Here is a 22070-nt window from a genome sequence, read left to right on the forward strand (position 1 = left end):
TGGCATAATTTTTTAAATTATTTTTTTAAGCAATAAACACTTAAATTCCATTAAAAGTCCAACAAAACGATAAAATTAATGAACGAATATTGAAGATATTTTTATACTCCAATCTTCAACTGCTAGCGGCGGCGCCGCCTCGGGAGATGATCTTGGCATACAGTATCTGGTTCCACACGTCGGGGAGGCCCGGCACGCACCAGTGGAGGCAGTCGGCGTAGACGGCCGGGTCGGCCTGCTGCTCCGGCCTCATCACCGCCCCCTGCCGCGTCGTGTACACCGACGTGTGCGCGTCTTTCCGGAACTCCGACATGGTGGTGATGTCCACGAAGGTAACGGGCACCCGCGCCGTTGACCGCGCCGCCCTCTTCGCCTGCTCGAACATCCGCATGTCCGTCCCCACGAATATTCCGGTCATGTTCCTCAGCGGCGTCGTCTCCTTCGCGCACTTCACTCCTTCAGGGTTGCCCCAGTCCGAGCTCCTTCCTCATCAAATTAAATTCCTCAATTAATAAACAAAAAATATTTACAAGTATGTAGATTTCCATCATCACATCATATGTGAGCGTTAATCAAATAGCATGTCCGTATCCGTTATATTATAGAACACTTTTTTTCCCATATTAATTTTTTTAAAAAAAATATCGCAATTGGGCTACCTTCAGAAATATAAAACACTATTTTACTAACTTAAAAAGGGGCATGATCTTTGAGAATATGAATTAAAAATACTTAAATTTTATTTTTATTTTTAAATAATGGAGAAGAAATCAATGCGACAGCTGCCATTGATGGAAGGGGTAAATCTTAGAAAAAATGACATCCAATTTGCACGTTTTTAATATTGATTAGCCATCGCTTAACGCATGCCACAATGCAACGTACTACCGATTCTTCCTCATTAAAAAAAAAATTAATTAATTTTTATATAAAATATTAAATTGATAAAAATAGATGTTATACTTTATTTTAATTAAAATAGTAAAGAAAAATATACTTTCTAATATTATCGATCCAAAATATTTATAGAAATTTCTTCACTCATGTTATTGACAATCCTAAGATGTAAGACCAATAAAAATCATGACAATATATATTTTTTATATAAAAATATACACCGTCATAATTATTAATAAGTCTTAAAATTATTTTTTTAATGTGAAAAGAAAAAAATATTAACATTTCATATACTTAATAAAAATTATAAGATATTCTAAAGATCCATTTCATTGGATGTATATTTTTTTCAATAAAAAAAATAAAAAGATACCCTATCAAACAATTTATTCCAAGGACATCCCTTATTATTTATTTATTTATTATAGTTGCTATTCGATAGCTAATTCAATGTGTAGTAGTAATTATCGAATAGTAACTATAATGTTGTTTCTTACTTCCAACGCAGCTACCACTAATTGCTACAACATTGTTCTTTATTTTTAATACTATTGTATTAGTTAGTCGTAGCCTTATAACTGTTACAACGTATAATGTAGACAATCTATTAGAGATTTTGGAGAAAAATTACTCAATTGAAATTATACAAAATCAATTAACTTATCTATTGCGATGACTTGAGCGGATAATCTCAGACTGCCAGTGTGGGCGGTTTGGATGTTCAAGTCAGGAAGTCAAGTAGTGATGAAGCCGGTATGGAAGACGAAGTTAAGGCCTGCGTTTAATGTAGTTTCTTTGAAACAAATTCGCTTACCTCCAACTATACTTTGAGGCTATCTTGGGTTGTCTGTTTCCCAGGATATAACAGTAAACCCTTGATCACCACCAAGCATGGGTCAATCACGACAAACTGAATAAGTACCTGAGTGCTATCACGAGTAGCTCTGCTGAGCCGGTGTGCACAGCTGAGAGAGTTTTTGTGGGAGAACACAGGTGGACAAAGGTTTGCTTCCTGCTCTTCCTCTCGTTATATATATATTTCTTGCTCAAGATCTGAGCTCCTTATATAGGGCTCAACTTTTTACCCTAATAAATGATTGATTAATGATCATTTATTGTCACAGTTTCAATTGGATCAATTAATAAACATTTATTACCATGAATTGTCGATAGTTTTAATTGAATGAATTAATGGCTATTTATTGCCCGTAATTTTCGACAATTTAAATTAGATTGAATTAATTGAAATTAATTCATCCGTTTCACATGACTAGCAAAAAATGTGATAAAATATTAGTGATCCGGTGATGACTCGGGAGGGCCCACCTCCAAGGAAGTTCAGCGCTTTGGTGGTCGCCAAGTCAAGGGGTGGTCAACTAAGAGACTAGCCGATCAGAAGGCCCCTCATCCCCGACCGGCTAGAAGAGTTCGAAGAGGGTTGACCGAGCCTACAATACAACGAGGCAAGGGGCACTCAAGCCGATCGACCTGGACATAGGCGTATGAGGCTAAAGAAGTGGGCGGTCGGACCGATCCAGGGGAGTCCAGTCAGACTAACAGCCGATAAATAAGACGTGGGATACGTGCCAACATCCTTTTGGGAGTCAGTGCCGCCGATTAGTGGTGTATATGGACTTAGCATCCTTTTGGGAGTCGGTGCCGCCGACTGACTGCACGGATGGACAGAAGATCGTACGGAAGAAGATTCCGCCGCCTCGGCAGAGATGCGTTTGCCCCGTTATGGTAAGATGTCAGGGATCTTTTCTTGATGTTAGCTTTTGGGGAAGGTTTGGGGATGCGCATCTGCCCGGGAAGCGTGTAGTCTACCCGTCGAAGCTCTATATAAGGAGGGGAGCAGCTATCCGCGGAGGTACGCGCACACACGTCTTCGAAAACCACCGTTCATTGCTTCATCTTTGCTTTCTTTGTTTTCCTCGCTTGCCGGTGTGTGACTTGAGCGTCGGAGGGTCGTCGCCGGGAGCTCCCTCCCGGCGTGGCACTAACGACTTGTGGTTGCAGGAGCAGATGAGCACTCGCGAAGACGAAAACCCACCTCAACGCTGCTTCCCGGTTGTCATCTACTCAGCTTCAGGGCAGGATCAATTAGTTTATTCGTTTGGAAAAATCTTGTCTCAACCGGTCCAGCATTCGACATGCACAGGGTGTACTCGCACACGAGTTAACTTGGTACAGTGCAATTTGGGCAATGAATTTGCATCCCCTGAGCATCCACGCGTGAGAGAGAGTCTCTCCCCTATGCATTTATTCACATCATACATGCATGTGAACTAATATAAAGCAATTAATATACATTGAAACTCATAATATGGACTAAAGTCTCATTCATAATAGAGTCTCTTTCTATTCCACCTCTTTTTCGTTTACATATATTCAACATATAACACATAATACAACACTATTATAGTATTGTAAGTAGCTATTATAACTATTTTAAAATGATTTTGATTAATTAAAATTAATTTAAATAAAATTTAAATAACTTTAATTTAGTTGGTAAAAAATATTTTAATATAATAATATTCATAGTTTAAAATTTAAAATTCAAGATTTAGGATTTAATTACAATTATGTAATAGCTACATGCCGAGTAACTACTACAATATAAAAATTGACTATTTCATTTGAATCAAAATTACTATAATACTATATATTAGTATTATATTAAGTGTTACATATGATAAAAGTTATAAAGTAATTTTTATATTATTTTAGTAGCTTAGAGCATCCATATCAGCTACCCTATCTAAAAATTTTACTTTAAATTTTAGATAGAGTAACTAAAAAATCTTTGCATCAGTCACTTTATCTATTTTCTAAATTTAGATTTGATGAATAATGATTATCTAAATCTAGGGAATGCAATCTCTACCCTAAAAGTAAAACAATATTTCTTTTCAATATTTTTTCTTCTACTCATTATTTTCAATCTCTCTCCTTCCACACATTTTATAAATATAATAATTTAAAAATAAAAAATTTAAGATAATAGAAATTTTAGGATAATTGATATAGTGTGTAGTAAAAAATGATTATTTAAATTTAATAAAATAAATTATTTATCTAAAAATTTTAAATATTTTAGATATAATAATAATAAAAATTGATATGAATGTCCGTATTCCTATTCGTTCTCAAAATAAAATATATTACAGTATTAAATTTTAAACAAAAAATATTCACGAAATGTTAAAAGTATGCCACTAATTGGCATTGTCTCGATCAAATCCGACAAATTGGAAAAAAAGAAAAATAAAAATAAAATACAATATATTTTTGTTTGTCTAGTCTCATCGCCTGTTAAGTCACGGATGACAACCAGATCCTTTGTTTCCTTCTCCTCTATCACGCGATAGAAAAAGTATTTCTCGATGTGTATGCGGACTTTAAATCAGTATTTAATGGGTGTGTGCACATGTGTTTTTTTTCTTCCAAAAATAAATAAATAAATAATAGAAAATGGTATTAAATTGAGTTTTAATTGATTACCTGAAATGGAGAGGAGACATGCTCATGAAGAACACGGCGGTGCGTGTGGGGTCCACGTTGTGATCTAGCCAATCAGACCACGTCTTGAGGACTCTCTCGTACGCTCGTGGCCTCGCGACCTCTTCGTGCTCCGTCCAGTTCGTGGCCGACGTCTTCCTGTCGATCGAACGATTCTCGTCAATAATAATTATGATCATTTAAACGGCGTTCCGATCGATCGATCGATCGATGGATCGGTCTACTCACAGGACTTTCATGTCCAACGTGTTCATCCACCAGATGTAGGTGTTGAAGACGAGGAAGTCGACGCCCTTCCAGTGCACCGCGTGCTTCTCGATCGACTCCGGCTTGATGATCCGCTCGCGGATGCTGTGGATGCGCGGGTCGTCGGAGTTCGACTCCACCAGGAACGGCGCCCAGTAGAACTCCACCGTCGCATTGTATTCCTATATTCAAAATTGGATTTTTAAGAACGCAGCGATCGATTGAGCTGTAATTTCAAATGATTCGTTCGTCAAAATTGGATTTTGACGATGGAGAAAGACGGATTGAACCTCGGCGACGAAGCTGATGCGGGAGCCGTCTCGTTGGCGGTGCCCTTTCTTCTTCCCCGGCGGAATCGCCAGCTGCGCCATGCACACCATCGACTCCCACTGGTTCCTGTTCAACGAGTCGCCCACGAACATCAGCCGCTTCCCTCGCAGCCGCTCCAGCAGTAATTTTGCGTCGAACCTGATTCCGTAAAATTGTTGACGATCGTCGATCGGTTGATTGTTAAAAGGATTTTTTCTCATGTACCTCGGCAAGGTGCAGTCCTTGGGCTGCCACCGCCACTTCTGGTACGCGTTCTCCTTCCGCCCGTTCTTCAAGCACGCCACCTGCGATGACAGGAACTCGCACTGCTCCTCCTGGTACAGCGGGTAGTTCACGTCGTCGTACACCCACTCGCCGGTCGACAGATCGCACGTCTCCGGCACGGTCGACGTCGTCGGATCCAGGTCGTCGTCGGCCGCCGTCCCGTCGACCGTAATAGGCAATTCCTGCAAAGCCACCGTCTCCTTCTTCTCCTTCCCCTCCTCTGCATCGAGTTGGCTCTCGTTGCCCGGAAGAGGGCGGTCGACCAACACCTCCGGCGAGAAGTACTCCTCTGTTTTCCGCCGGACGATCTGGTGGTCGGCCAGCGACTTGATGTCCTCTCCGTACATGACCATGGCAAAGGCGACGATCATCCCGACGAGGATCAGGGCCGGCAGGTTGCCCCGTCTCCTGAAGTAGGCCATCCCGGCGTGCTTCACCTGCTGCCCCGGAAGGCCGGCGAAGGGCGGCTTCCGGCGGAGCGAATGCATGACTCCGTTGAGCATCTCCCAGAGTCAAACTTACTATGAAGAGGCGGCTTTGGAACAAGTTTAGCGTGGTCGAGGCGTCCTTAACGCTCGATGGAGATGAAGGAGACTTAATGGGATCTTTATTATAATTGCTCGATCGATCAATCATTGTGGAGTTGCTTATTCTCCTTTTGACTAAGTCTCGTTCTTAATGGCTTCGAAATGGGGACAACTTGTGGATCTGTCATATCTGTTTGGTTCAGGTCAACCATCACCATTGCTTCAACACATGAGCACAATTGGAGCATTCTGATGATTAAAACTAGTACGGCGAGATCAAAGGGAATCAGGGCAAGACGATGGAGGTAAAAAAAAAAACAAGGAGATTCGTGAGGACTGGACCGGGCTCGGTAAAGACAAATGAGTTTGTTGGACGATGGAGCCAATTTTCTCCTCTTTTGGAAAGCAACAGGGCAGACGCCCGCCGCCCTATTCTTCGTTGAAAAGTCTTCCAACACTGTGGAAGATTGAAAGAAAATAATTGGCCAAAAATATGAGGGTGTTTTTATTGGTGCGGGTAGCACTAACGGTCTAATTCAGATTTTGATGAATGATAAATCAGGTTAAGTTAGTTTGTTGTTATCTAACACTTTGATCGAGTGTGCAGGAGAAGTCCAGACAGGTTAACGGGCTGATCGGATGTCTGGCACGAAACCCAGCTAGGTCGACGGGCTGACCGGATAGTTGACACGAAGTCCAAGCGGGTGGACGGGCTGACCAGACGCTTAGGCACGAAGTCCAGCTAGGTCGACGGGCTGATCGGATAGCTGGCACGAAGTCCAGACGGGTCGACAGGCTGGCCGGACGTCTGACAGGTAAGTAAGGTAAGTCACTGGAGGGGAGTGACTGCGAGAACGCGTTCCCGGGAAGGGAACATTAGGTGTCAATCCGGCTTAGATCAATTTCGGATATCTAAGTCGAGATCGTGACTAGATTCCGGTCTCGGAAAGACGGAATCTAAGTCATATTCTTTTCTATTAAATCATATTACTTTGTTGAACTTTAATTGTGCTAACAATCTGTTTTACAGGATATATATATTTGCCTCGGACTAACTCTATTTTGTAGGAAAAGGAGTTTCTGGAAATAGGAGGTCCGGGCGCCCGGAGGTCCAAGCGCCCGGAAGGGATCCGGGCGCCCAGAAGTAAATATTATCCATGCCGAGTCGTCGCCACGTGGAGTTCGCTGATTAGACTTGCCACGTCGCACCAGGGTGCCCGGAAGGGATCAGGCGCCCAGAGCAGCATATAAAAGAAGCCCCAAGGGTGGAGCTTCATCATCAATTCAGAACTCTAAGATTGCTTGCTTTGCTGCTCTACGCTCCAACGACGCTAACGAAGCTCCGACAACGCGCTCTTGTCCTTGTAGTTTTCCTTCTGTCGGTATAGCTTTGTTTTACTTTTTATTAGCATCTCTTGTACTGTCTTTGTAATTATTATTTCGAATTGCTAGTAAATTGCCCAACGAAAGTACTCATGGAGTACGTGCCTTTGAGTAGGAGTCGTCACAGGCTCCGAACCAAGTAAAAACACCGTGTTCATTTGTCTATTGATTTTAATTCCACCGCGCTTACACTCGTTATTTTTCGAATTGATATTCACCCCCCCTCTATCGAATTCTCACGATCCAACAAGTAGTATCAGAGCAGGTACCGCTCTGATTTGGTGCAACCACCAATTAGACAGGGGGTGAAATATTAACTTTTATTTTTCGATTTTCAGTTTTACGCTTAATTCCAATATGGTATTATTATCTGTTTTGGAATTTTTTTTTCGTTGCAATTAAATCTAAATTGGTGCAACACCAATTTAGATACTTCTATTATTTTTTCCCACACTGCTAATCCAAGACCAAGTCTTGGGATATTTGTTTTTGTCGTTGTTTACTTGTGTGCAGGATGTCTCAACTAGAAGGCTTCAGCACAGTACGTCCTCCCCTATTCAATGGGGATGACTTCTCGTACTGGAAGAAAAGAATGGATGTGTACCTAAAGACGGACTACGATCAATGGTTCAACGTCATAAAGGCCTACCGAGCTCCAGTCGACAACTTTGGAAATCCACTAGACCCGGAACAGTGGACTCCGGACATGAGGAAAAAGGCGTCGACGGAAAACAAAGCAATCAACACGCTACACTGCGGTCTAACATGAGAAGAGCTGAACCGGGTCAGACCGCATCAGAACGCTAAAGAATTATAGGACAAACTGATCGAGCTGCACGAAGGAACGAGCGACGCAAAGGTAACAAAAAGAGACTTACTTTTAAATAAAATATTTAATATAAAAATGCAGGAAGGGGAAACGGCAAGTCAACTGCACGCGAGGATCAAGGACATCCTCAACGGACTCCACGCGATAGGCCACCAGATGGAAAACAGAGACTTAATAAGGGACGCACTAAATGCTTTTCCATGTAATAGTTTGTGGGTATCGATCGTAGATGCCTACAAAATTTCCAAAAATTTATCTAAATTAAAGTTAGACGAGCTCTTTTGTGAGTTAGAACTGCATGAACAAACTAATGCTGGAGCCGAGAAAGGTGTTGCTTTATTTGCAGGCTCCTCCAAAGAAAAGAAGAGCAAGTCTGAATCTGAAGAAGATTCCGATCAAGATTCCGAAGACAAAGAATACCTTGTGAACTTGGTAAGAAAAATGTTCACCAGGAGAAAAAGGAGCTTCAGCAAGAAGGACCTTCAAAAGATCAGTTCTCCCGCGGAACAAAAGAACGTGACTTGGTTCGGATGCAACAAAAAGGGGCACTACAAGAACGAATGCCCAAGACTGAAGCTCGACAAACCGAAGCCGACCAAAAAGAAGGCCCTCAAAGCAACGTGGGACGACTCCTCCTCGAACGAATCAGAGGTAGAAGAGCAGAAGCACCAGAGCCACCTCACGCTGATGGCCCGCGAAGCTAAAACGGAAGACGAATCGGGAGATGAATCGAAAGACGGGTCAGAACCCGAATCGAGCCACTAGTCTGTACTCGTTTCCGAAGGCCCGGATGAGGTATATTTCAATTTAAACAAATTTTTTTAAAAAATTATTTCTTGCTTAAATAGTAAATTGATTAAAATAGAAAATGAAAACAAATCACTCCTTGAGGAAAATCAAGACCTTAAGGAACAAATCAAAAATTCAAATCCAACTCAAGATCTAACACTTGAGGAGAATTCATCATTAAAATAAGAAATTAATAAGTTAAAAGAAATGCTAGAAAAATTCACTACAAGATCAAAAAATCTAGACTTAATCCTGAATAATCAAAAGGCGTGTTATAATAAAACCGGACTCGGATACAAGTCGAACTCAAATAAAACTTTTAAGTCATTAATAACTCAATACAAATCAACTAATCAAGCTTGGGTTCCGAAAGCATGTTTGACCACGCAAGTAGGACTTAATCTATATTATATACCTAAAGAAAAAATATATTATATAAACTCGAATAAACCAAATCAAAAACCAAAATACAAACCTAAATAAAAAAATTCAAAATTTAAACATTTTAAAACTCAACAAAATATAAATTATCACCAAGTTAATTATAAAAGAAATAGACACAAACTTAAAACGAAAATTTAAATTAAAGGCCAATAATTCAGGGGGAGGCTCCAGAATAACTGGCACCTCCAAAACTAACTTACCCGATAGGGTAACCCAAATAAACTAACCCGCCAGGGTAATTAGGATTAGTTAAAAAGGGACCCAATTTAACTTGAATCATGGTATTGGTGAAGTTTTTTGATGATAGTACGTTGGGGAAGCTTGGGCATCGCATGTCTAGAAAGATATGGCTTCAATCTGGTGCATTTGGCCAAGTGGAACCGACCGAAGCTACCTTTAAATGGATCCTAACTAGTTAGACCAAGGTTTAGTACTAAGCTCCGTGGATAGAACTATTCAGAAAACCTCGAAAGGTTGGTTACTTCTAATGACGTCCAAGTGACTCACCAAGCTTAGAAGTTTATCCGAAGAATGCCTATTTGTTGAGACCAAAGCTAAACCTGAATCTAATACAAGTTAAACCAAACTCTATAATTAAATCTAATTCATCTCACAAAATTATAGGATTTCCTGATTGAAAACTTAGATCGGGTAAGATGACTAAGGATCAAAATTAAATTTCGAATTAAATTAGTCAAGTTAAATTTTGAATTAATCAAATTTCGAATTAAATAACTAAAATGAATTACGATTAATTTATTTTTAACTTTAAAAATTAAATTAACTTTAAAAAATTATTTTGAAAAATTAAATTAACTTTAAATTATTTTAAAAATTAAATTAACTTTAAAAAATTATTTTGAAAATTAAATTAACTTTAAAAAAAATATTTTAAAAATTAAATTAACTTTAAAAAATTATTTTAAAAATTAAATTAACTCTAAAAAAAATTTATTTTAAAAATTAAATTAACTTTAAAAAATTATTTTAAAAATTAAATTAACTTTAAAAAAAATTTATTTTAAAAATTAAATTAACTTTAAAAATTATTTTAAAAATTATTAAATTAACTTTAAAAAAAATTATTTTTAAAATTATTAAATTAACTTTAAAAAATTATTTTAAAATTTAACTTTAAAAATTATTAAATTAAATTTAAAAAAAAATATTTCAAAAATTAAGTTAACTTTAAAAAAAAAATTATTTTAAAAATTAAATTAACTTTAAAAAAAATTATTTTAAAAATTAAATTAACTTTAAAAAATTATTTTAAAATTTAAATTAACTTTAAAAAATTATTTTAAAAATTAAATTAACTTTAAAAAAATTATTTTAAAATTTAAATTAACTTTAAAAAAAAATTATTTTAAAAATTAAATTAACTTTAGAAAAAAAATTATTTTAAAAATTAAATTAACTTTAAAAAATTATTTTAAAAATTAAATTAACTTTAAAAAAATATTTTAAAAATTTTAACTTTAAAAATTATTTTAAAATGTAACTTTAAAAATTTATTTATTTTAACTTTAAAAATTATTTTAAAATTTAACTTTAAAAATTATTTCAAAAAAAAAAAAATCTTAAAAGACTAACTTTAATTCCTACTCATTGTAGGAAACCAAGTGGATTTTGGACAGTGGTTGCTCCAAACACATGACTGGAGATCACACCAAGTTCACTCAACTCACTTACAAAAGCTTAGGAACAGTTGCCTTTGGAAATAACGACAAACTCAAGGTAATTGGTATAGGTAATATTGAATTAAAAATAGATTTCATAATTACAAATGTTCTACTTGTCGAGAATTTTAAATACAATCTCTTGAGTATAAGTCAATTGTGTGATACTAGGTATAATGTTAAATTTCTATCCACAGAGTGTTTAATCAAACATCTAGATAATCCTACTATAAAGCCTAAAAGGTTTTAGAAAAGACAACATCTATGCTATCAACTTAATCACTTATTCAATTAAGTGTTATTTAACACAAAAAGAAGAAACTTGGTTATGGCATAGGAGAATGTGTCACACCAACTTTAGAAATATAAGCAAATTAAATGGACTAGTGAGAGGCTTACCAAAATTACCTAACCTAGATTCAACCATATGTAATGCTTGTCAACAAGGTAAACAAATAAAATCCACTCACAAACCAACCAATCAGCCACAAACTAACTCAATATTAGAACTTCTACATTTAGACCTTTTTGACTCCCATGGAGTCAAATCCATAAATGGAAACTTATATTGTTTAGTAATAATATATGATTATTCTAGGTTTACTTGGATAAAATTCTTAAAACATAAAGACGAAACTTTTGAAATCTTTACAAACTTTTGCAAACAAATTGAAAACGAAAAAAATCTTAAAATTAAAAGAATTAGGAGTGACAACGGGGGAGAATTTAAAAATCATAATTTTAACAAATTCAGTCTTGAAAATGGCTACCATCATGAATTTTCGTGTCCTAAAACCCCCCAACAAAATGGAATTATAGAAAGAAAAAATAGAACCTTACTGGAAGCCTCTAGAACTATGTTAAATGAATATAACTTACCTAAATATTTTTGGGCAGAAGCTGTTAGTACAGCCTGCTATGTGCAAAATAGAACAACATTAAATAAAAGACATAATAAAACCTTCTTTGAAATATTTTATAATAAACAACCCAACATAAAATATTTTAAAGTATTTGGGTGTCCAGCCTTCATCTTAAATACTAGAGAACACTTAGAAAAATTTAGCTCTAAAGTAGAAAATGGAATTTTTGTAGGATATTCTCTAAACATACAGAATATATAATAAAATTACGTTAAAAATCGAGGAAACCACAAATGTAAAATTTGAAGAAACCCAAGGACAAACTCAACTTCAACCTATTGAAAATAATAATTCTGAAGAAACCGATCAATCCCTAGACTATGAAGAAGATGAACACACTCAAGAAAATCAACCCCCTAGAACTATAAGAGTCAACCCTAACCATCCAACTGATCAAATAATTGGTGACCCAGACCTAAGGGTTCAGACCAGATCATCCTTTAGGAACCTAAGTCAAATTTCCCTGATTTCAAAAATTGAACCCAAAACTGTAGCTGAATCCCTACTTGATCCAGATTGGATCATCGCTATGCAAGAAGAACTAGCTCAATTTGAGCGTAATGAAGTTTGGGATCTAGTACCACCACCTAAAGATAAGAAAATAATAGAAATAAAATGGGTATTTAGAAACAAATTAAGTGAAACTTGGGAAATTACTAGGAATAAGGCTAGGCTAGTTGCCAAAGGGTTCAGTCAAGTTGAAGGACTTGACTACGATGAGACCTATGCCCTAGTAGCCAGATTAGAATCCATTAGAATGTTACTAAGTTATGCAGCCCATAAGGGATTCAAACTATATCAAATGGATGTTAAGTCAGCTTTTCTCAATAGACTAATAAAAGAAGAAGTTTATGTAGGTCAGCCTCCTGGGTTTGAAAATCTAGAACACCCTGATTATGTCTTTAAGTTAAAGAAAGCATTATATGGACTTAAACAAGCACCCAGGGCATGGTATGAAAGGCTAACATCTTACTTAACATCCAAAGGATTCAACCAAGGTCAAATTGACCCAACCTTGTTTGTTAAATTACTAAATAACGACATATTTATAGCACAAATATATGTAGATGATATAATATTTGGTTCAACTAACTCAGACTTTTTAGAAGAATTTATTAACCTAATGGAACAAGAATTTGAAATGAGCTTAGTAGGAAAATTGACCTATTTCCTAGGATTACAAATCAAACAAACAAATGAAGGAAATTACATCCATCAACACAAATACACTAAAGAATTACTTAAAAAATTCAGAATGGAAAATACAAAAGAAATAAAAACACCTATGGCAGTAAACACAATCTTAGACAATGACCCAAATGAAAAACCAGTGGATCTAAGGTATTATAGAAGTGCAATAGGTAGTCTACTTTACTTAACTGCAAGCCGACCTGATATTTTATTTGCAGTTAGTATGTGTGCTAGATACCAAACCTGTGCTAAAGAATCCCATTTGACTCGAGTCAAAAGAATTTTTAGATATCTTAAGGGAACAACAAATGTAGGAATTTGGTATCCTAGGACCTATAACTTTGAATTAATAGGGTATTCTGACTCATATTATGCTAGGTGCAAATTAGACCGCAAAAGTATAAGTGGTGGATACCAACTACTAGGCCCATCACTTGTTAGCTGGTTTAGTAGAAAGCTGTTAGGACCGAAAAGTAGCTAGAGGGGGGGGGGGGGGGGAATAGCTTCGCGTGTGCTCGTCGAGCTTCGTTGCTTGTTTCTTCAAAGTGATGCGCAGCGGAATACAAAGAAACAAACTACAACAATGCTAACAATAGGATTTTACTTGGTATCCACCTCACAAGAGGTGACTAGTCCAAGGATCCACGCACACACACACACCTCCACTAATAAACACTCCTTTTCGGTAACTACCGAAGGCGAAGAAGCCCTACAAGACTCTCAATACAAGTAGAAGAAAGGGTAGTAAAGAATAAGCAAAAGCTTACAAGAGATGCAGTAAAAACCCTAGCTTCTTCTTCTTCTCGTTGCAACTCGCCTCTTGACTTGGATGAACCTCCAAGAACCTTCAAGAACTGGCGGTGAGGAGCTTAGAGAGTGCTGGGGAGGAGCTGTGATGAATCTGGAATGAATCGGTGAAGAGGATCCGAAGGAAATGAACGCCTGCGGCTTAAATCGACTCTAACGGTCGAATCCCGATCGATTGGAATGCTCCTAATCGATCGGGGAGGCTTTGGATCGATCCACGGATCGATCCAGAGCGCCTCTGTGCTCTGGAAAAACTTCTGGATCGATCCACGGATCGATCCAGCGCTTATCGCGCGAAGCAGCAGCGATCGATTGGGACCTCTGGATCGATCCACCGATCGATCCAGAGGGGTTCTGTTCGCGGGGACTCACCGGATCGATCGGTGGATCGATCCAGATCTTCTGGATTGATCCACTGATCGATCCAGATCTGCTGGATCGATCCACGAATCAATCCAAACCTGCTGGATCAATCCAAACCTGCTGGATCAATCGGCTGATCAATCCAGATCTTGGTTTTTGCCCAAAACCAAGCCCAAAGCCCCCTAAACCAACATCTAGTCAACCATGACTTGTTGGTACATAAGATCTAGCATCCGGTCACCCTTGACCAGCTAGGACTCTCTCACCAAGTGTCTGATCAATCCCTTTGACCCACTTGGACTTTTCTCTTCTTGCCAAGTATCCGGTCACTCCCTAAGACCTACTTGGACTTTTCTTCCTCGTGCCAAGTATCCGGTCAATCCCTTTGACTTACTTGGACTCTCACCAGATGTCTGGTCAACCTTGACCCATCTGGATTTCTCTCACCTGGCTTCACTCACCAGGACTTTCCCAATTGCCTAGCTTCACTCACTAGGTCTTTCACCTGGCTTCACTCACCAGGATTTTTCTCCTGCCTAGCTTCACTCACTAGGACTTCCCAATTGCCTAGCTTCACTCACTAGGTCTTTCACCTGGCTTCACTCACAAGGATTTTCCTCCTGCCTAACATCCGAGTTAGGACTTCCCAGTCAAGTATCCGGTCATCCTTGACCTACTTGACTCTTCTTCAATCAACCTTGCATTGTCAAACATCGAAATCCAAACCAAGACTCAAGCTTGGTCAACCAGGTCAACCTTGACCTGAGGAATGTTGCACCAACAATCTCCCCCTTTTTGATGTTTGACAATACCAACACTATCACTTACAATACCACATGTAAGTTAGGCTAATCCCATAGCCTAAACCTTCTTCATGCCACTAGGTAATAAATACATAAGTTAAGTCATTCATTCTCCCCCTAAGAGAGCAAACTCCCTCTAGGTAATAAAATCCTAACTTACTCCCTTTCATTCTCCCCCTATTGGCACACATCAAACCATGCCCCATTTTTGGGCACACATCAACAAATTCACTTGTTGAAAACTCTCCCCCTGAAGAGTTGCTCATCGTTGTTCACAACTTCACTCGTTGTGATCAACACGATAATGAAGGTCCCATACCCTTCATTTATCCTTAACCCTACATTCTCCCCTAATGTAGGCAAATGCCCATCCTTGAGCATTATCCACTTGAAACCACTTGAACAATGAGGATATCCACTCCCCATTAAAGTTCAAACGCTCAACCTTGAGCATATTCTTAACAAAAGGTCAACCACCTTCCAAGGTTCATGAAAAATAATTTTTATGTCTTTAAAGAGTCCCTCCCCCTAAAGACATGGTGGTAACTTCTGTCATTGCACCAACAATGACTTGGAATCCCTAAAACTTTAGGAAACCCAATTTTTAGAAGTTTTGAGGTTCAAATATTCAAAATTTGAAACAAACCTCAACCTAAACTTCAACTTAGCCTTCCTTAACCAATCCATCATTGTTTTCAACATGAAAATACCCTTTTTATGTATACAAATGTATTTTGAGGGGTTAGGAATGGTTACTTTGACTAAAATAGGTTAGAGTGCTGAAATCAAGCCTTCCCAGCCAAAATCAGCATCCTGGATCGATTGGAGCTAGGTTCCAATCGATTCAACCTATTTGAATCGATCCACTGATCGATTCAGGATGTGTGGATCGATCGGCTGATTGATCCAGTGAGCTTCTTCTCACGAGAATTGCCCTCTGAATCGATCCACGGATCGATTCAGGCACTCCAATCGATCCATGGATCGATTGGAGCTCTGATAGTTGCTGAAATTCTAAATCAGCCAACTTCAGAAATCCCTAGAGAATTCTACAAAAATCCAAAAATCATGAAATTTCGTGTAGACATTACTTAGGGTATACTTTATCATGGAAAAATAGTTTTCTATGAAAATACATCATATTTTCAAAGATTGACACAAACTTGAGAACTTGCAAAAACTTTAGTGTTTTCTTCAAGTTTGTGTCTAACTATTCAATGGTGATTACTATTAAAAGATAGCCTTCACCAAGGTTTTCCAAAATTGTTTTTAAAAATATTTTCAAAACCAATATCCCACCATGTTCCTTGGGCCTAATGCATATGACTTGTACATTAGCTTTCCCAATGATGGGAAAACACATAACTATGTGTTTTGATGAACTTAAAACTCAAAGAATGCACTAAAACAACATCTTGAGTTTTGTTCATCTTCCTAACATCTCACTTGTATCTAATGTGCACTAAAACACATATAAGTCACCTTATGGTCCTTGTGAGATGTAAGATTTTGATTTTGACCTATTCTAGGGATCATGCATAACTATCTAGGCATTTTAGAGATATTAGACATCCACCTAGGATGTCACTTGTTAATAAGTGTTGTTAAATGCCATTTGTCCTTAATTAAAAGGAATTTAAACTTAATGCATGATTATGTTATGGCATACATCAAAAGGAAATAATTTTCAAAAGAAAATATCCTATAACTACATGATGTATGAATGTCATGACATGATATTTTTGGATTTTTCATAATAAAACATGAATGCAAAAATAGACATGATGTCATGGCATATGATGGGCAAATAATCATGGCAAGGTTTAGCATAAATAAAATATACCTAGATTACCTATCTAAGTATCCTTAACCACTTAGCTAACTCAAAATATACAACTTGCCCTAAATGCTTCAAAGAAATGTCAAAGCCTAAATTGACATTTATATTTTTCTTGATTTGTTTATGCCACGTAAAAATTAAGTATATCCTCAAATGTTGGCATATTCCATTTTTCCTCAAGAATAATCACATAAATCAAGGCCTGGATTGCCTTAAATTTCTAAGAGAATACCAAAATCCCAACTTGCACTACAAGAAAAACCCTCATAGACATCGGTGGAACAACAACGGTTTTAAGCAAAAACCGATGTCTTTGAGTATTTTACACCGATTTTTCTAAAAACTGGTGTCTATGAGCGCAGATTTTCGCTCATAGACATCGGTTTTTTAGCTGGTGTCTATGAGCGCCTTTTTTTTTGTTAATAGACACCGGTTTTAACAGCGGTTTTTAAAACCCGGTGTTAATGAACAAAAAAAAAATAATTTAATTTTTTCACCAGCCAAAATTTACAACACTTCACAAAATTCCCTCCAAACCTAAACCAATATCGTGCCCCTTCTCTCAGCCTAAACCTAAACCTCAGCCTCATCTCCCTCTTCCCCTTCCGCCGCCTCACCCTCGGAGATCTCGCTATCGCCGTCCCCTTCGTCTGCAAGTCCTGGTACCGCGCCTCCCTCGACCCTAGCGGCTGGCGCCGCCTCAACTTCCGCTCCTTCGATTTCACGCCCTGGAGCCCTTTCTCCCGCGCCTTTGCGCTCCGCTACTGCCTCCACTCCCCCCTCTCCTTCTCCGCCTTCCTCCGTTTCGCCCTCCACTGCTCCCGCGGCGTCGTCGACCAACTCGCCTTCCCCCTTTCCTCTACCGTCTCCATCCACGACCTCGCCTATGCCTCTGTCAAGTGAGTCTACGCCTCCTTCTGGTTTCGTCGCCCTCATCGCTCACTACCTGTTTGACGAATTTGCTCATCGATTATTAGCGCAGATGCCTGAGATTGAAGGTGCTGGCTTTGCCGGACAACCTGATGCTGGAGGACGACCTTCAAATCCCGGAGCTGGTGCGGCGGTGGAAGGATCTGGAGCATCTGGAGATGGAGATAGTTGGCATCTTCGCCCCGCCCATCCTCTCTTCCTCGCGCTCCTGCAATCTGTCCTTTGCTATCCCCATCTCCCTCCCCAAACCTTTGTCTTTCGCCACCTCTTCCCTCCCGCGCCTTCACTCACCTCCCTCGCGAAACCCGGGGCCTTTCCGTGCCCAAGTTAGTGTCTCCGCTGCTCAGAAGACGAAAGATAGGTTGCCAGCCAACCTCATTGTGACGGAGACCAAAGGGCCTCACTCCACTGTCTGTACCTTTCCTTTTTCTACCTTCTAAATCGTTTTTACTTCTAATTGATCTGATAGTCAAGTGGAAGTGGTAGTCTTGCTTCAAGGCTATAATTTTCTTACTTTCTACCTATCTTCTTGTATAATTTGGAAATATGTTTGTTTGTTCATCTGGAAATTGAAATGAAGAGGCAATCTTGCTTCAAGGCTATAGCTTTCTTGCTATCTCTCTTCCCCTTGCCTGAGTGCATTCAATCGATTGTTAGTCCTACAAGTTCACGAGAATCAATTTGTCCAAGAAGTATGGTTATGTCAATTCCCTGATAGCTCATCTTATTTGCAGATTAGGTTAAGCGTAGAAGTTCCTCCAGCAATAAGCCAAGAATGTTACGGAGAAGTCTTAGATGAATTTTCTAAGAAGGCAAAGGTATTATTTTCAGTATGCAGTCATTTAAGGGGTCTATTACTGTTACAGGATGAATAGGAATTCATCTGTAGGATAATTTTGTACTTAAATTATTTTCCATTTTCTGTTTTGATCATTATCACTCTATAGTAATCAGAAAAATTTGAATATGCTACCTAACTTTTACTAAGCCCTCTGGGCTCTGACATATACTAATCTATATTTCTTCTTTCTTTCTTTGGAATGTCAAGGAATTCAATATTGTTCTCCCCTTTTATCTTTTCATCCGATCCAAGTTTGTTGACAGTTATGTTTTCCAGTACCTGTTATTTACTTATTTCCACTTAAAGCATGATTGGAATTGCTTGTACTGGGGTTTAGTCATTTCTATGCTGAACTAAAGTTGAGGGAAGACCATGCTAAGTAAAAATGGCCTTTTAAATGTCACTGGAAGCTTCTTCTCTTTTTCTACCTTCTGTCTCTAGTACTAGATTCTAATTCCTTTATCTACCTTTTCTTCTTGAATACTCATTATTGAAGTAGTATGTTGTGATGCCATGCAATTCCTGATAAAAAACCTTATTCATACAGGTTCCTGGCTTTCGGCAGGGAAAGAAAGTTCCAGAAAATATTCTTCTAAACTACATTGGTAGACAGAACATTCAACAAGTTGTAGTTGAGGCAACTTTGAAAAAAACTCTTCCACATGCTATGTCTTCCGTACGTGAACATAACATTAGCTTGCCAACTTGTAGTAGAAGGCAGTCATTTATCCATCCAATATTATGACAAATTTCTGTTGAAATAATGGGTAGAGATTGTTGTCATACTTTTTTATTAATCCACTAGCATAAATCTTTTAATTGGTAGAAATTACCTTCAATGTCATTATTGTTTTAAGTGCCAATCCCTAGAAGTGGCAATGGGCATGGGCTGAGCGAGATGTGGCCAGCCCGCATTCCATGCCTAATATCACGTCGGCTTAGAAATGAATGGGCTGGATTAGGTTAATCTAGTCTTGAGTTGGCGCGACAAGTAGGTTTGGAAAGTTTAGCGTGCATGACATGCAAGACTAAAGCTAGTATGGTGCACTTTTACACCTTACAACAACAACCAAACCTTATCCCTAGGTGTGGTCGACTATATGGATCATTTTACGCTAGCTCTATCTCCTACTATATATGGATCGTTTAATTGGTTTTGAAGGACATCTATTGCAAATGCTCTTTTCGTGAAAACCTCTTCTTTTTTTTTTCCTGAAACTTGTCTCTTCTTCTCGCTTCAAATCTTTATGGTTCTTGATGGTTTCTTGAGATTATCCTGTAGTTTTGCCTTTCTTTCTTTAATTTCAATGACAAAGAGAATAGCCAGTCTGATGACTTGGTATCGTTCTTAGCATCTTTAGAATTGTGACATCGCTGCGTTTCCTCTATAAAGAAATGTCGTTTTGTTTTGTGTAGGATATTCTCGGACGTTGCTGGGGATGTAACTATTTATGTGGATGGCCAATCATTCCTATTGCACAAGGTATACATTCTTAAACTGGCTCTGCAGACATATCTTGATATTGTTTTTCATAACTTCCTTTTCAATTTTTGCATATTGTTGTCCAAGTTCCCTCTGGTTTCACGAAGTGGAAAAATCTGGAAAATGGTAGTTGAATCCAGGGAGCCAGACCTTTCCAGATTAGAGCTTCATGAGGAGATATGACTTGCGCGTGTGAACAATTTTTATCTTCTTTGAATTTTTATATATGACTTGCGTGTCTAGCAGGGTTGGATAGAAGATATCATGTGTGAACAATTTGAATACCACTGCTTTATATGTTAATAAATTTGAAGAAATATAACCACGGCTGGCTATACATAGTATAATCTCATCATGGTCTAAGGCCTTCATCAAAAAATGGTTCAGCATCAAAATCAAAGGTCAGGAGAGCCATGTCGACGAGATTGATAGCAAAGGTATGCCTGGTTTCTTCTTCTTGTTCAATTCCAGAAACCCTAGTCGACGAGAATAAAGTGCACTTGTTTGCCTGCTTTTCTCCCTAGTTGTCTTCATCTTGTCGACAAGATGATTTATTTGTCTGTTTGCTGGAGAAAATGATACAACAGTTAGAGGAGTCTGATGTAGCTTGTTGGCACTTGTTTGCCTGCTTTTCTCTCATCTTTTTTCTATTCCTAGCTTTCAAAGCATTTGTCTATCTTAGACTTGTTTGTTTGACAGAATCAATATGATTTTCTTCCTTTATAAAGAACCAAGGACAATAAAAATTGTCACAAACAATTTGGTGAGGAGATCATGGCCTCTGTGAAAGCATGTGCTCCATACTTCTATATGATTGTGTCCCAGTTCGCGTATGCTGGATCCAGCATCCTCGGCAAGCTTGCATTAGGACAAGGACTAAGTGCACTTGTCTTTGTAGTGTACAGGCACCTTATTGCCATGCTCATCTTGGCTCCTCTTGCTTATGTGCTCGAAAGGTTCAAGGAGCATGTCTCATTAGAATTGTTGAGAATAAGATATATGACTACAAATTGAATGTTTTTAAACTCATCTCATGGTTGTAGGAATCGAAGACCCAGCTTCTCATTTGGTGTCATGCTAAAAATATTCATTCTTGCTATGTTGGGTATAACAATTCAGCAAAATGTATACTACGTTGGACTCCATCTCATTTCTCCAACTGTTGCCAGTGCCTTGGGCAATGTCATTCCTGCTTTTACTTTCTTATTGGCAATTGTACTGAGGTTGATTCAGATATTAATTCCAAGTAATTTTACAGTGAATTTAGTTCATTCAAATATCATTCTATATTTGGTCTTTTTTTGCTCAGGATGGAAAAGCTCAACTTGAAGACTGTAAGAGGGAGGGCCAAGCTTGCAGGGGCCATCTTCTGCATCACTGGTGCCCTGATCTTCACATTTTGGAAAGGTCATTTTGTTGGGGGCCTTTGTTACTTCACCTATGATCCAACTTCATTTCGAAAGTCCTGAGAAAGGCGATGCCTGGCTTAAAGGCTCTGCTCTTATGCTATTCGGCTATTTTGCATGCAGTGTATCACTTGTTCTTCAGGTATTGCGTCAATGGTGTCCCTTGTGTTGTCACATGTATCGCTTTTGATGTAAAAAGAATGTTTGGGTATTTTATGGATATTGTTGTAAGAAGATTATTTATATAATTTGTGAATATTTGTGTATTTTATGGATATTATTGAATGAAGAATATTTGTACAATTTGTGAATATTTGTGTATTTTTTTTTGTTATTGTCGGTTTTAAAATCAAATCTGTGCTGTTAAAATATATACATATTACATCGGTTTTCCACCGATGTAAAACCGGTGTTATAAAGTAATATTACATCGGTTTTACACCGTTGATGAAACGGTGTCGTTAAGTGATACTACACCGGTTAATAACTGATTCGAAGACCGGTGTCGTTAAGTGATACTACACCGGTTTTAACCCGATGTCTAAAATGGCAGACTTTTAACATCGGCTT

At 38.2% G+C, this 22070-nt stretch overlaps 3 protein-coding genes across 3 annotated transcripts; 2 read left to right on the plus strand and 1 right to left on the minus strand.

The window, feature by feature from the left end:
- On the minus strand, positions 1–5856 carry LOC121981185 (protein trichome birefringence-like 28). Its single transcript, XM_042533578.1, has 5 exons — positions 5203–5856; positions 4959–5136; positions 4651–4850; positions 4405–4560; positions 1–482 (listed from the first exon to the last, which is right to left on the minus strand). The coding sequence occupies exons 1-5, from the start codon at positions 5763–5765 to the stop codon at positions 116–118; spliced, it is 1464 nt and encodes a 487-aa protein (XP_042389512.1). The 5' UTR covers positions 5766–5856; the 3' UTR covers positions 1–115.
- A 12488-nt stretch (positions 5857–18344) lies between these two features.
- Positions 18345–19356, plus strand: LOC121979829 (trigger factor-like protein TIG, Chloroplastic). The gene is made up of 3 exons (XM_042531820.1): positions 18345–18422; positions 18505–18588; positions 19159–19356. Exons 1-3 carry the CDS (start codon positions 18345–18347, stop codon positions 19354–19356), a joined length of 360 nt encoding a protein of 119 aa, XP_042387754.1.
- Positions 19357–21034: 1678 nt separating this feature from the next.
- On the plus strand, positions 21035–21700 carry LOC121983052 (WAT1-related protein At3g56620-like). Its single transcript, XM_042536040.1, has 2 exons — positions 21035–21317; positions 21404–21700. The coding sequence occupies exons 1-2, from the start codon at positions 21109–21111 to the stop codon at positions 21561–21563; spliced, it is 369 nt and encodes a 122-aa protein (XP_042391974.1). The 5' UTR covers positions 21035–21108; the 3' UTR covers positions 21564–21700.
- Positions 21701–22070: the final 370 nt, after the last annotated feature.

This window comes from Zingiber officinale, chromosome 5A, assembly GCF_018446385.1.
Source record: "Zingiber officinale cultivar Zhangliang chromosome 5A, Zo_v1.1, whole genome shotgun sequence".
Lineage (NCBI taxonomy): Eukaryota > Viridiplantae > Streptophyta > Magnoliopsida > Zingiberales > Zingiberaceae > Zingiber > Zingiber officinale.

Bases quoted from the DNA above. Each gene is read 5' to 3' on its own strand.
- LOC121981185 (XM_042533578.1), bottom strand. From the start codon at position 5,765: ATGCTCAACGGAGTCATGCATTCGCTCCGCCGGAAGCCGCCCTTCGCC. The intron at 5,137-5,202 runs GTACATGAGAAA...TTACGGAATCAG, and splicing joins AAGGACTGCACCTTGCCGAG to GTTCGACGCAAAATTACTGC. The intron at 4,851-4,958 runs GTTCAATCCGTC...TTTTGAATATAG, and splicing joins GCATCAGCTTCGTCGCCGAG to GAATACAATGCGACGGTGGA.
- LOC121983052 (XM_042536040.1), top strand. From the start codon at position 21,109: ATGTTTTTAAACTCATCTCATGGTTGTAGGAATCGAAGACCCAGCTTC. The intron at 21,318-21,403 runs GTTGATTCAGAT...TTTTTTGCTCAG, and splicing joins TTATTGGCAATTGTACTGAG to GATGGAAAAGCTCAACTTGA.
- LOC121979829 (XM_042531820.1), top strand. From the start codon at position 18,345: ATGAAGAGGCAATCTTGCTTCAAGGCTATAGCTTTCTTGCTATCTCTC. The intron at 18,423-18,504 runs GTTAGTCCTACA...TCTTATTTGCAG, and splicing joins CTGAGTGCATTCAATCGATT to ATTAGGTTAAGCGTAGAAGT. The intron at 18,589-19,158 runs GTATTATTTTCA...TTATTCATACAG, and splicing joins AATTTTCTAAGAAGGCAAAG to GTTCCTGGCTTTCGGCAGGG.